This window comes from Procambarus clarkii, chromosome 32 (genome assembly GCF_040958095.1).
Source record: "Procambarus clarkii isolate CNS0578487 chromosome 32, FALCON_Pclarkii_2.0, whole genome shotgun sequence".
Lineage (NCBI taxonomy): Eukaryota > Metazoa > Arthropoda > Malacostraca > Decapoda > Cambaridae > Procambarus > Procambarus clarkii.
The window spans coordinates 37545115-37557840 of record NC_091181.1 but is presented as its reverse complement, the minus strand read 5'-3'; the positions used below and the strand labels follow the sequence as shown (position 1 = coordinate 37557840).

At 39.6% G+C, this 12726-nt stretch overlaps 1 protein-coding gene across 1 annotated transcript in view; it reads right to left on the bottom strand.

The window, feature by feature from the left end:
* LOC123759543 (ionotropic receptor 93a-like) overlaps positions 1 to 12726 on the bottom strand; it is a 33355-nt gene that overhangs the window by 15965 nt on the left and 4664 nt on the right. Inside the window, exons 4-10 of the mRNA XM_069334908.1 lie at positions 10288 to 10520; positions 9772 to 9900; positions 9402 to 9576; positions 7204 to 7440; positions 4775 to 5040; positions 4535 to 4672; positions 2472 to 2658 (exon numbers count right to left, since the gene is read on the bottom strand). Of these exons, the coding sequence (XP_069191009.1) occupies positions 2472 to 2658; positions 4535 to 4672; positions 4775 to 5040; positions 7204 to 7440; positions 9402 to 9576; positions 9772 to 9900; positions 10288 to 10520 (1365 nt within the window). The remainder of the gene's footprint in view (positions 1 to 2471; positions 2659 to 4534; positions 4673 to 4774; positions 5041 to 7203; positions 7441 to 9401; positions 9577 to 9771; positions 9901 to 10287; positions 10521 to 12726) is intronic.

The following is a 12726-nucleotide window of genomic DNA, read 5'->3' as shown; positions in this document are numbered from 1 at the left end:
TTTGTGCTCGATGCAATGCAGTGCCACATGTATTTTTATAACCAGTTTCTGCTGGTTATTTACTCACGGCCATCTGGCAATTTCACTGGCGGATGTTGCCCATGTCTAAATCAAATCATACAGGTTTATGAAATGCTTAGTATTCAGAGGCACTTCTATGCGCCACATTCTACTTTCATTATGAACCAAAACTTATACCCACCCCCTCAATTCTTTTGTATCGTCCACTGCAGACTTCTGCATGAATGTCTGATTAGTAAACTGCATATAATCTTGTAGTACTCGTGACAACACAAGCTTAATTGAAAAGTTTAGATTTTAAACTATGAAGTGCATTTCAAACTTCTACAGAGTAAAATCTACGATGGTACATGCTGTTTGCAGGATGGATTCAAAGATTTTGAAAAGTTTTAATAAGTAGTTTTCATGAAGTAAAACTAATGATAATTTGGGTGTACATTTCTTTAAAGTACATACGGAACTTTACCACTGCCTGTCTAAATCATGAAATTTACCCGATGGCCTCGACGAGGACAGGAAGCCGGCAGCTGTCAATGAATCCCCCCTCCCCACATTTTATTTATGGGAGAGGCGGGTAGGTGGTTCAAAGGGCGTATAACGCTATAGGTGAAACTGCATTTTTTTTGTCCTATATTGTCTTGTTGAGCTTCTAACTGTTGCTCTTCGTTTGTTACATATAGACTTGAAATTGTCTGGATCAATATCGTCATTGTTCAGTATTTAAGTTTCGACGAGATATCGACCCTGTCGATCTCGTCGACAGGGTAATAATTTGTCTGGTTTTGTATTTTACCTCCATAAACTTATTTCATTTTCAATCTCAAGAATATAAGTTCAAAATGAGCCCTGTGACCCTCGACGTTCCTGATATCAAGGGTACATAATTTTGGAATTAATTTTGTTGCCCGGTGTTAATACAGTTAATAACTCTTATCTTCTTTTCCTTGAAGTAAAAGGTTCGCTTAACTATTCCTAGGGTTTGACGAGTTACTTTCAGTGAATGATGGGTTCCGACTCAAAGGTCCCACTTTTTTTCATCAATCTGCTGCAAGGTAATTTGTTAGTTGTGATGTGGATTATTGTGCTCCCTATACAAGGTCGTACATTTTTCAATATTAAATAGCATTTGCTATACATTCTGACCATTTGTGTAGTTCATGTAGATATCTTTGTATGGCCTCGATATCATTTTCACTTCACGTTATACTATCAATCTTGAGTGTCATCTGCAAATTTGATGTGGTTTGTAATACTCTCGTCCATGTCCATGTATATGATGAAAAGGGTTGTCCCTAAAATGGACCCTTGCGGTACCAAACTCATCACATTTCTCCAGATTAATTTGTTTAATTTTGCTTTCTTTGGTTCCTTAGCCTCTGTTTTAACCCTTGCTTTGCAAGTTTTTTTTTTTTTTTAAATCCTTGTTTTATATATTCTAGCATTCTATCATTTATTTTGCAATGGATAATAATTCATATACAGTACTTGAATCGTCAAGTATTTCAACTCTGGTCTGAAAAATGAGACTAACAAAATAAACCTGGCCAGGATGCGCCCACTTCCATCGAGGAAGTGGGTGCCTTGTCTTCTGATAGTTCCCATCAGAAGACAAGGCACGGTACTCACGCCCAGTTGTCGGGCACAAACCACCGTCCAGGTGGTCCAGGATTATTACTAAGACTACCACCACCACCGCCTCTTTTCACACTACACTCACAGAATGAACACTTTCCCGAAATACAAAGCCACTCGCCCGGCCTACGGGAACTATACAACGATAGATATAAAATAGATTGATAGAGCCACGGCCTCCCATGCGTGGGGTCCACGGTTCGAGACCCATAGTCTGTGAATGGAAGGACTTTACAACGACGCCTGGTCATATCCCTGACGCCCTTTGCTCCCAATCTCCTGATGCACACCATTTGCCATCATCCGCACGCACAGAACTCCCATTTTCCAGATCCCGCTCATAGGTCTAGGTTATGTTAGGCCTAGATCAAGTACGGTTAGGGGTTTATTTCACGTCTCTTTAATATTGTATATACTTTTATTTCCATTTGTTACTGTTTGTAATTTTTTTGTTTTGTTTTTACTAAATGTTCCCAAACGGGCTTCTCAATATGTAATTGTCTTCCAAAAATTATAGTATCAGTATACTTATAACTACTGTGGATGGAATGTACAAAATATGAGCTATTACATCCACAAAAAAAGTTTTATATAGACAATTTTTCTTTTTAAATTGTCAAACGGCGAGCTACGTGATGCTAAAAATCCCCATCACAGAGTGGTTAGTCATACTAGGCATGTGATAAGTAGTTTGCACTGGCAAACTCTAGGTGCATTATGAGCATATGAACACAAGAGTGAATAAGATAGCAGTGATACTGAAGGTCCCCCTTACTGTCAATTCGGAAGATGGGTTGCATCTCGCACACGTTACTGACCTCAATGACAGCCATGAGGCAGCGATCGAGGACGGCCTTGTAGGGAGCGTCGTGTGGTATGGGCCAAGCTGCTTGTCCAGGAAGAACACTCTCTCTTCCAATGTACAGCTTGGAGCTCCCATCCGGCCGGGTGTACGTCTCTGCTATCCTCAGTTGCTGGTAGCGTCGGTTTTCCAAGTGTGCCTGTCTGAACCACATATTCACGGATAATGAGAGTGTATAAGTCAAAAATATTTAAGGGGAAATTATAAGAATATACTGTATAGTAAACTTCCCGCACCAGTGTACCATACTCAGGCTAGGCTCATTTAAACGGCGGCCGATTTTTGCATTTGGTTTTGTTCATTTATTATGCACCTCATACCTACCCCGTGGGCGGTAGTAGAAAAAGGTTATAGAGGCACATAATGGGCTAAGGAATTGAACCCAAAAATGAATTGCCTATCAAGCCGAATTTGTCTGAAATTATATATTTTTCTTTTTTTTTTCTTATGATAAAGCTTTGATAAACCTAAAGAATGATAACCTATATGATTTAATTTTGAGTTAAAACTAATATAATATGTTTATATGATAAACTTAACATAAGTCAGTAATTTATGTTCTTGATATGATAATATTGGATAAAAGAAATATTTTAAAATAACGAAAATCAGTTAGGCAAATCCGGCCTTGCATACTAAAACAAGTAGTGCGGTTCTATATTTCTAAAATCGCTATTAGATATAGATATATGCTGCTAGTTTTTTTTAAGGAACTGGGGTCCACGCTAATTAAAACAACTAGTGACCCCTAGAGCCGCCAGTTACCTCTTTCAGCGCCTTAGTGTGGCGATCTAGAGAGGAAATGCTCACCGCATCCACGGTTCCTGCCCGTCTGAACAGCTGGAGGAACTCTACAACCTGTGACGAGTACCCTTGTACCCTGCATGTAACCAATGTTGTACCCTTTTTGTGCAGCGGTAGGCCGGTACTCTGGAATACTTTTGTTGGGCGGTAGCCAACCTCAAAGATGCATTGATAAACTTTATCGTACTCTGTATTTAAAGTCTATGTTTCTCAAATATAAATTAATAGCATTATACACATTTACATTTTGTCTATAGTTAGGCGTAGGATAGGTTAATGGTTTAGGTTCTGTTGGCAATTATTTGCATTTTTAGCAAGCTGTTCTCGGGTCGGACTCCATAGAGCGGCAGACGTTCCTTCCAAGACGAATTCATAAATTTTAACATACCATGTATAAAAAATAGGTCAGTTCGCATAAATTATTACAATCTCATAACCTATAATTAGGTTCTTAATCTCTCTCATATATATACGAGAGAGAGTGTTCTATGTATAATTAGGCCTAGATTAGGTTAGGTGTTTAGGTTCATTACACACAGAGATCACACTAACGTGTGATCTTGTGTTTAGGTTCTGTTGGCGATTATTTGTATTTGAAGTACGTGGGTGAAGCATGATCAGAGTTGCGATTCATAGGTAATCATCAGCTATCATTAAGGTCATTAAGATCAGAGGTCTTTAAACAGTCGTGTTTAAACTATTTTAAATTTATAAACGGGGAGGGTTGGCTGGATTAAGGAGCATTTGGCCTTCATTGATGAGGACGGGCTAAGGTGAAGCATTTATTGAGATGCGATGCGAACACAGGAAAAACAAACACTGTTCGAGCTTGAACGTCATCAATTGTGAGTCGTGGTAAAAAGAGCTTGTCATTAGTGAGTAAGGGGTTTGTTGGCTGGATTCACGAGTATATAAGCTTATTCATGTTCACGAGAACGAGCTGGCATGTGAATTTGCGATTCAATGTTCAATTAACCAAACATTCTAAGAATGTTAACAACTTGTAAACTATCTTAAAATGTCACCAGCGACCGCCTTGTGGCTTAGCAAGCGATAAAATACTTTTCTACAACACATTCAAGGCCACGTTATCTTCTCTACCTTTGTCTTTCTCCTAACTCGGTATTTTTATTGTTAATGTCTTAGACCTAGTGCGTGCTTCTACGAAACATTGCTTTCATTTATACCTTGCAACTACCATCACCTGCAACTTACTTGTTTTCAATGGCTTGTCGTAGTCCAACTTCTATAGAAGGAACGATGTTAATTAGTTCTGCTAATCTCTGGAATACTTTCGAATCGGACTTGCTGAAGAAATGTTTAAACTCTGCTCCGTATGGTGGCATCGTTATCCTGCGTAAAGCAGACAGATAGAGAGTAGAAGGTGCGTAATACCTGCCTTCAGCAGTGGCGCTCTCATATAGTACACAGCGAAAAGGAGGTTTAGTGCTCTACCTGTCTGCAGCAGTAACAAGCTGCTGGAGCGTCTCAGCTCGGGGCGGGTACTTAGGCAGCATGAGGAAGGCGGTGAGGTTGCCACGGTAAACCGTCCCTATGATAAGACCGAACACCAGCCACACCATCACCAGTATACGACAGGAGCTGGTGGTGGGCAGTCGTCGTGGCAGGTTCTGACCCAGCAACATCCCCGTCAGCTGGTGAACCACAACGCTGCCATCCGTCCGGTCCACGCCGCCTCTACGCTCGCTCGTACGAATAATCTGAAGTATGTATTTACATCACCCCCGTCTCAGCACATAACCAAAATTTATATGTAAATTGAAGCTAACTTCTAAATGAACTTATATGTGTTGGCCCAAATAAAAATCCTCTATGCATAGTCATTCGTCGCCTGTTTTTCTAGAGTTGTAAGGTGTTCGCAACTGCAAATACAACCAAGATGTTGTGAAGGGGGCCAGAGACACCATTATCCAATAACCCCTCAGTAGATGGGCTTGAAGTTTACCTCCCTTTTAATTTAGTTTCTGCGCATTTTATCTCAAGTCAATTTAATGTTGAAATAAGTAGGGTATTCCATAAATTATAGGAATCGATGGGGGTATAACGAGACTTCTATCTCAAAGACAGTAGAATATAATGAAAGTATTTCAATACAAAGAAATATTTAAACTTTTTTAATAATTGAGTGTGAACCTTGAGAAATAAGTTAATTATCACAACACCAGGCCAATAGCTGAGCACACTTTAGTCATTAAATAACACAACATGTATACATCAAAATGACCAGAAGTAAAAGTCTCGAACGTGATACAAGATGAAATACGCGAAGTATTGAAATATAAAGAGCTATGGACAGACTCAAAGTAGTTCTTGACCTACCGACATTTTACTTTATTTCTTGCAAATTACTAATTTAAATAATTTATTGGCACATTTCAACTGGCGCCAGAATCATCTGGTAAGAAAACATTGGAACAAATTTACTTATTTTCAAATTAAGAGTAAAACCATGTAGGCTTTTAACATATAAATCTAGGATCAAGATTGAACCATCTGACAAAAACGGTACTCAAAAAACTAATAAAATAAACATACCGGTTCCTCAAAATTTTGGACCGACCAGCAAGGAGCCTATCTCAAGAGTGAAACTGGAGTTATTATAGATTATTACAATATTTTCTGTTGGGGGTTTTCATGCTTGACTGACTACGTGTTCCTCGCCCCAGCCTACTCTGGCCCCTTAATGCTAGCCATCCTCCTGTTTAGATAGTACTTTTTGTAACTATGCGGACCATAATACGTATACTGACGTAATGAAAATTTAGATAGTAGAATTTGGTACTATTCACTTTATACAGTCCGGAAAAATAAAGCTAAAAACCAAACTTATATATTCTTAGGCCTAGTATAGCACATAAGTATTAGGCCTAGGATTTTTAGGTTAAGTTTTATTAGCAACATGAATACAAAACTTTTTCAGGTTTGTCCAAATTCAATAGTACCAAATTCTGGTTCCTAATTGTCCACTATGTTAATATATATAAGATGGTTCACATCGTTACAATGAGTAATAACTAAACAGGATAGGTTGTTTAGTGCCTTAAGCTTTAATTTCTGATAGGCTTCCTGAGGACTTTTGTACCAGTGGTTCTGTATTTAAGAACTAATTATTTGTGTTCGCTTTTTTGTTATCGTTGTTCACCCTTATGTGGCATTATTTGACTTCTTGGTGGTAAAATTGTACTCTTATGTGGCACTTTATTCACACATATCCAGTTTAATGTTTATTATTATTTATTTTTTTAAATCCAATTCACATAATTTTCGCATTACCAATTTTAATTGGTTATTTTTAAGTCTCATTTCACTGATTTTCACACATTTTATTGTATAACTAAATTGTTCCATTCTCGTGGCTTTCACTTAAACTTCAGAAAGAAGCTCATTTCAAAGAAAATATATACAGAGGCTTAGGAATGTTTTTGAACTAACAAGAGCGACTTCACAGCTCTTGTGCCAAAGCTACACCTTCATGTATTTATTAATAACATAACTTAGTCAAAATGCACTTGTTAAAACATAAGTATAAAATGACATCTGAAACTGACAAAATTTAATGGAAAGTTTACATTGTCCCGTACAGCCTAATTATGAAGATAAATGTTAAACACACATGACTATTGGTCAAGGAATTTGGATATATACCGAGAGGTGTACCATCCCCACTTGGTGTAAATACATTGAGAGCTTACTTAATTACTCAATTATGCTCATGACTAAAGTATTCTTGCTGGTAGGTGAGTTTGTGGTGCCCTAAATAACCCTCCAGAGATTGCTATAAACCTTAAGCCCAACACTAAACGCTATACCATATAATCCCAGTAAGAAATACTTAATAAACAGCACAGGAACTACGTCTTAACCATAATCAAGACGATGGGAGCTGCGAGCAGAGCCAGGAGCACAGAGACCCACACCACGTCCGACAGCGGGTAGTAGAGGCCCTGCCACTGTTGCTTCAAGCCCGGCTGAGCCATACTGAAGTCCAGCGAGCCGTACTCGTACACCCAGGAGTAGTCGAAGCGCTGGAGGCGCTCCGGCAGCATGTTGTGGTACACCGTGGCCATGAACGACACGCGCTCCTCCACGCGTTGAGTTACCTATTGTTATAGGGAAATATAAGGTCTGCACGTAAATTGTTAAAGCTAATGTCAACATCCCTTGGGGGTACGATTAAGTCCATTTGTGCCCTCTGTAATAATTTGGCGCTACTGTTTATAGGATGAGTATTAAGTGTATCACAATCTACTGATCACAGGATGAGTATGGAGTATACATTATATAATAAATATACATAGAGAGGCAGTGACAATGAGAGAGACAAGGGATGTGTTGACATTCGTTGGGATGCCGTACATGTTTCCATTTATCGTTACTTATATATATTTGTGCTGTATATATTGCCATTTATCGTTATTTCCCTTGAAATTTTGTGGACAGATCCCGGATCGACCCAAGTACCGGGTTTTCACGTGACATGACTGTGGCTAGCACTTGTCGGAAATTTTGACACTATCTGCTAACCCCTGACATACCAAGTTAAAACGGTTATGTCAGGTACATACTAATATTACTAACTTATCAAAGAGAACGGATTTGATAGCGTTCTAGAGAGAACGGGATGGTGCCACATGCAAAATAAACAATACGTATCGTCTCTCTCTTGTAGTAACATAAAACTTTCAATGTGAAGACTAAATACGATAAAATAGTACTTATTAATAGTTACTGTACCTAAATAAACAGTAAATCAAGCGTCTCTCTCCCTACGTCGATAATGACGTATTTTGAACCAAGCAGAGGTAGCGTCCCCAGCAGGGGAGAGACGCCATTAGACGGGAGGTGTTGAGACCAGAAGCACACCCTGAGCGCTTGGCAGAGAAAACGCCTACACGTTTTATCTCTTAATTGCCAGCCATTAGTCGCAAATCCCGAGTTTTTGATACAGGAAAAAAACATTTCCGCCCAACCAACGAACTCATTGTACAGGGAAGTGTAATTTCTGAGCAATTGTTGTAGTTTATATTATTTGCTATTGTCATGATCTCTTTAACATTGTCCGGTTATGACGCTTGCTTTCTAAACAAAATGCGTAAGCCACATTATTAATACAAATCCAACTTAGAATATGTTTGTAGTGGTAACAGTGTATTACTTATCACTTATTTGGCAGGTATAGTACGAGAGGACATTATCTAGTCGACCTGGTGCACCACGAGGCTTCCTAAGTCACCATAGTGTTTCTACCTACAAGGTTCCAGGATTACCAGATGGAAACTCGTGCCTATTACCAGGCCTTTGCGACTCTTATAGATAAGCCTTACCGTTCAACTAACATAATGTAGGAACCTAACTAACATTTCGTAGTTTATTGTTACCCACCACTGGTGGTATATTTTTTTTTTCAAAGGTTTCTTTCACTTTATTGTCTTAGGGTTTTGTACACATGTACATAATTCCTTGCGTACAAATAAACATGCATTTAGTGCATTATTAACCAAATGTAATTAACCACTAAAGTATTAATTTTTCAATATCATCAATCACAGGAATATACATTCGTTGTTAAAATCGTATTTTTTATAGATCCAGAAAGCATTAATTTGTATACTTTAGTTTGAGTTTAGTTTGGATTTTTTTTATTAATACATTGGGTACATCTGCATTTGTGTACCTACCCTAGACTGTATGATGGTGAGTACAGTGTGTCAAAAAGCTAGCTACGTGATGCTAAAAAATCCCCATCACACAGGATGGTTAGTTATACAGAGGCATGTGATAAGTAGTCTACACTGACAGACTCTGGGTTCGTTATGAACTGGTGGTATAAGCTACATACGTATACATAACCCCCCTACTTATGGAAGGATAACCCCCAGTAGGACTAACCAATATACAGGTAATTCAGTCCATTTGCATCATACAGTTCACGTCAATTAATAATTAATATTAAGGTAGATTTCTACTTGTAAGTTAACAGTACAAACAAACTCCTGCTGGGCAAAATTCCCCACAGCACTGTGGTTCACGTGACATGACTGTGTCGAGCACTGTGGTTCACCTCCGTCCACGAATCAGTAGGAACGACATTGATGGTAAAGTTGAGTGCGCCCGCAACTGCCATCAGCATGAGGTAGTCTGAGCCAGTGTAGACAGTAGTGTTGCCAGGGCCCTTCAGCTCGTCCCAGAAGGGTGCGAACGGCAAGGCAGTGACGTTCACTGTGGCTCCGTAAAAGCTGCGAGTGACAACAGTTTCGTGTAATATAGTAAACATGTTTGTTTTGTGGCTGTACAATAGTGTCAAATGTTATTTTTAGATTGGCATGCTATAGTCGTTCATATATATGATTTCAAGTTTCAAATGTGGGTATGCTTGGCGACGATATAGGACTAATGGCGTCGACAAAATATCAAATCGTGAATATATTTACTTGGAAAATTTTGGTATGAAGAAGGAAAGACCGTCTTGGATGAGGAGGCCGCGTGCGGCCGTCCACGAGGCTACCTTCACCACCTGGGCTCCCCTGGAGGTATATGGCAGATAGGTGAACACCCCGAACCTGTCGACCGCAGGAGAGTCACTGTTGGAGTGATGTCCATGTCAAGTGTATGACGAGTGACGACTGAATATGGGAGTGACACGAGTTTATTGCTCGTCCCATCTCAATTTTAAAGTATTTTTACAAGTCAACCGTTTGTTTGCAAATAATTTATACACAGTTTGGATCACTATACTGTATATGTATTTAATTTGCAATTCCTTCAAATGTCAACAACATAGATTTAATTGTGTATATTATCCAAGGTTTTTCAGCATGTTTTTCACAAACTGTGTATAAATTATTTTTCAGCATGTTATTCAAAGTAAACAAAATGGTATTTATAAATGTCCATTACATGAGGTTATTGAACATGGGCTAAAGAGTGAACAAGATGGTGCACATTACCTGAGGTGGTTGAAGGTGGGCTCCAGGTTGAGGAAGACGGCGGCCATCATGGAGAAGGTCCAGTGGGAGGAGAGGAGGGCGTGGAGCTGTGTCAGGGGGAGACGAGTCACCACCAGCAGCTTGGTGTCCCACGCCAGGAGGCGCCCCTTGAGGGACCTCTCAGCGAAGGCGGCGAGGAAGGTGGTGTCAAGACTGACTACCACCACCCACACACACCATGACCCCAGTCGCACCTGGTGGTCAGCCAGGGAAGCTCACTGTAAACACTATACTAGCCATATTGTACACACAACCCCACCTGGTGGTCATCCAGGGAAGCTCACTGTAAACACTCTATCAGGCATATTGTGGACACAGCCCCACCTGGTGGTCAGCCAGGGAAGCTCAGTGTAAACACTATATTAGCCATATTGTACACACAGCCCCACCTGGTGGTCATCCAGGGAAGCTCACTGTAAACACTATACTAGCCATATTGTACACACAACCCCACCTGGTGGTCATCCAGGGAAGCTCACTGTAAACACTCTATCAGGCATATTGTGGACACAGCCCCACCTGGTTGTCATCCAGGGAAGCTCATTGTAAACACTATACTAGCCATATTATACACGCACCCACACCTGGAAAATTTGTTAAGAACACTTAAGTAGACACATCGTACACACAGAAGGACGCTACCACCATTATTAATTGGTAATGGTAATGTTTTCTCACAGACAAAATAACATAGGATAAAAACCCACACTTGTGTATTTGTGAAATTTATGTAAGGAATGTACACAATATCTTTCACACTCTTGAGTGCTTTGTCAAGGTTTGAGTGAGTGATTAGGACGAGACTTACATCTCAACGTCTAAAGAGGCTGCTATCCTATTGTTGTTTTAGATTTAGCTACTCAGAACGAAATGTCTATGTAGCACGGGTTATGGTGAGCCCGTAAACCCTGTCACCTCTATTCCCGATTGGCAATGTACCTGCGGTAATGTCTTCCAAGGAAATATGGTCATGTTTCCTCTTCGTAATCATGCTATTCTGGGAACTGGAGTTGTTATTAATCGAGGTGTTCATCTGGATGCTGTCATCGTAACCCCTCTCCATACCCCAATGAACGCGGCTACTGGGACTGCGTTCATTCATCCACTTATTGAGATCTAATTTTGCTTCATTCAGTCATTTCATAGTAAAGCTATCCTCCGAAGTAAACCTTTTGTTGCCAGCGAAAGTATTCAGAGTATTTATTAGAACTCCTTCCTCTACCCTTCTGGTTCTAATATTATTACTTTTATAGCTTATTTCACACTTCTTAAAATCAATATTGTGATATTTTTTTTAAGCTACAGCACTGGTGCCAGCCATGGTTCTACAGGCTTTATTATGTTCCACAATTCAGATCTCCAGTTTTCGCCCTGTTTCCCCGCACAAAGACTTCATTACAATCTCTACAAAATAATATATAAACGCTTCCCGGACTTCTATCCTCTCCTTCTCTGTTCTTATTAACCCTTTCCTTAATTGTATTTGGGTAATTGAAAACGATTTTATGTACCTCTAATTGGCCCTTCATCTACATGCGACCTGAGATTGATTAAAGTAGCTGTTAACTTTATTAGAGATAATGATAAGGCTCAAATTCGTTTTTATAATCCATATTTACTCTGAGGCAACAAGTGATGTGACGGAGGTTACTGTGATCGCCGGTAGAGGTCAGGGGCGATGCGCTAACACGCTATCAGGAATCGGCTAAATAAATCTAAATCATTACACAGACTAATCCAACTGATTCCTGAGAGAATGAGCAACCCTCCAGCTACATTTATTATAACAGTTAGTAAAAAGTGCACGCAAATTCAACAAGCATTTATATGCATCTACTTTCGAACCTATCAACTTTTCTCAATCTTTGACAGCTTTGTTTACATTTATTAAATAGTTGACGAGCATTGAAACTTCCCAGACAATTGTTTTTATTGTTATAAACAGCCTCCTGGTGCTTCGGAGCTCATTAACTTCTTAATATATGTAAACAAAGCCGCCAAAGATTGAGTTCGCCAGTACTTACATAACTGCTTGATGGATCCAGGTCTAGTGAACTATGCGTTTATCGAGACTCCTAACATCATTTGAATTGTATAAAACGGAGTGGTATTACCTGATTTCAACCTTAACTTATAAAATGCTCAACTTAGGGAAGCCAGGAACTTCCTGGCTTCCCTGGATAATAGTGCACGATGTTGCTGATAGTGGCCAGCATAGATGTGACCAATAATGGATATTCGAAATGTTTGTGGTGATATTTAGTCGAACAAAATCGAAGCAAATAATGGTGGGAGTGTGCAATATAGGAGATTCTGCCTACCAGTCTCACTAGTAGTGACCTGTTAGCCTCACTAGTTGTGACCTGTTAGCCTCACTAGTTGTGACCTGCCAGCCTCACT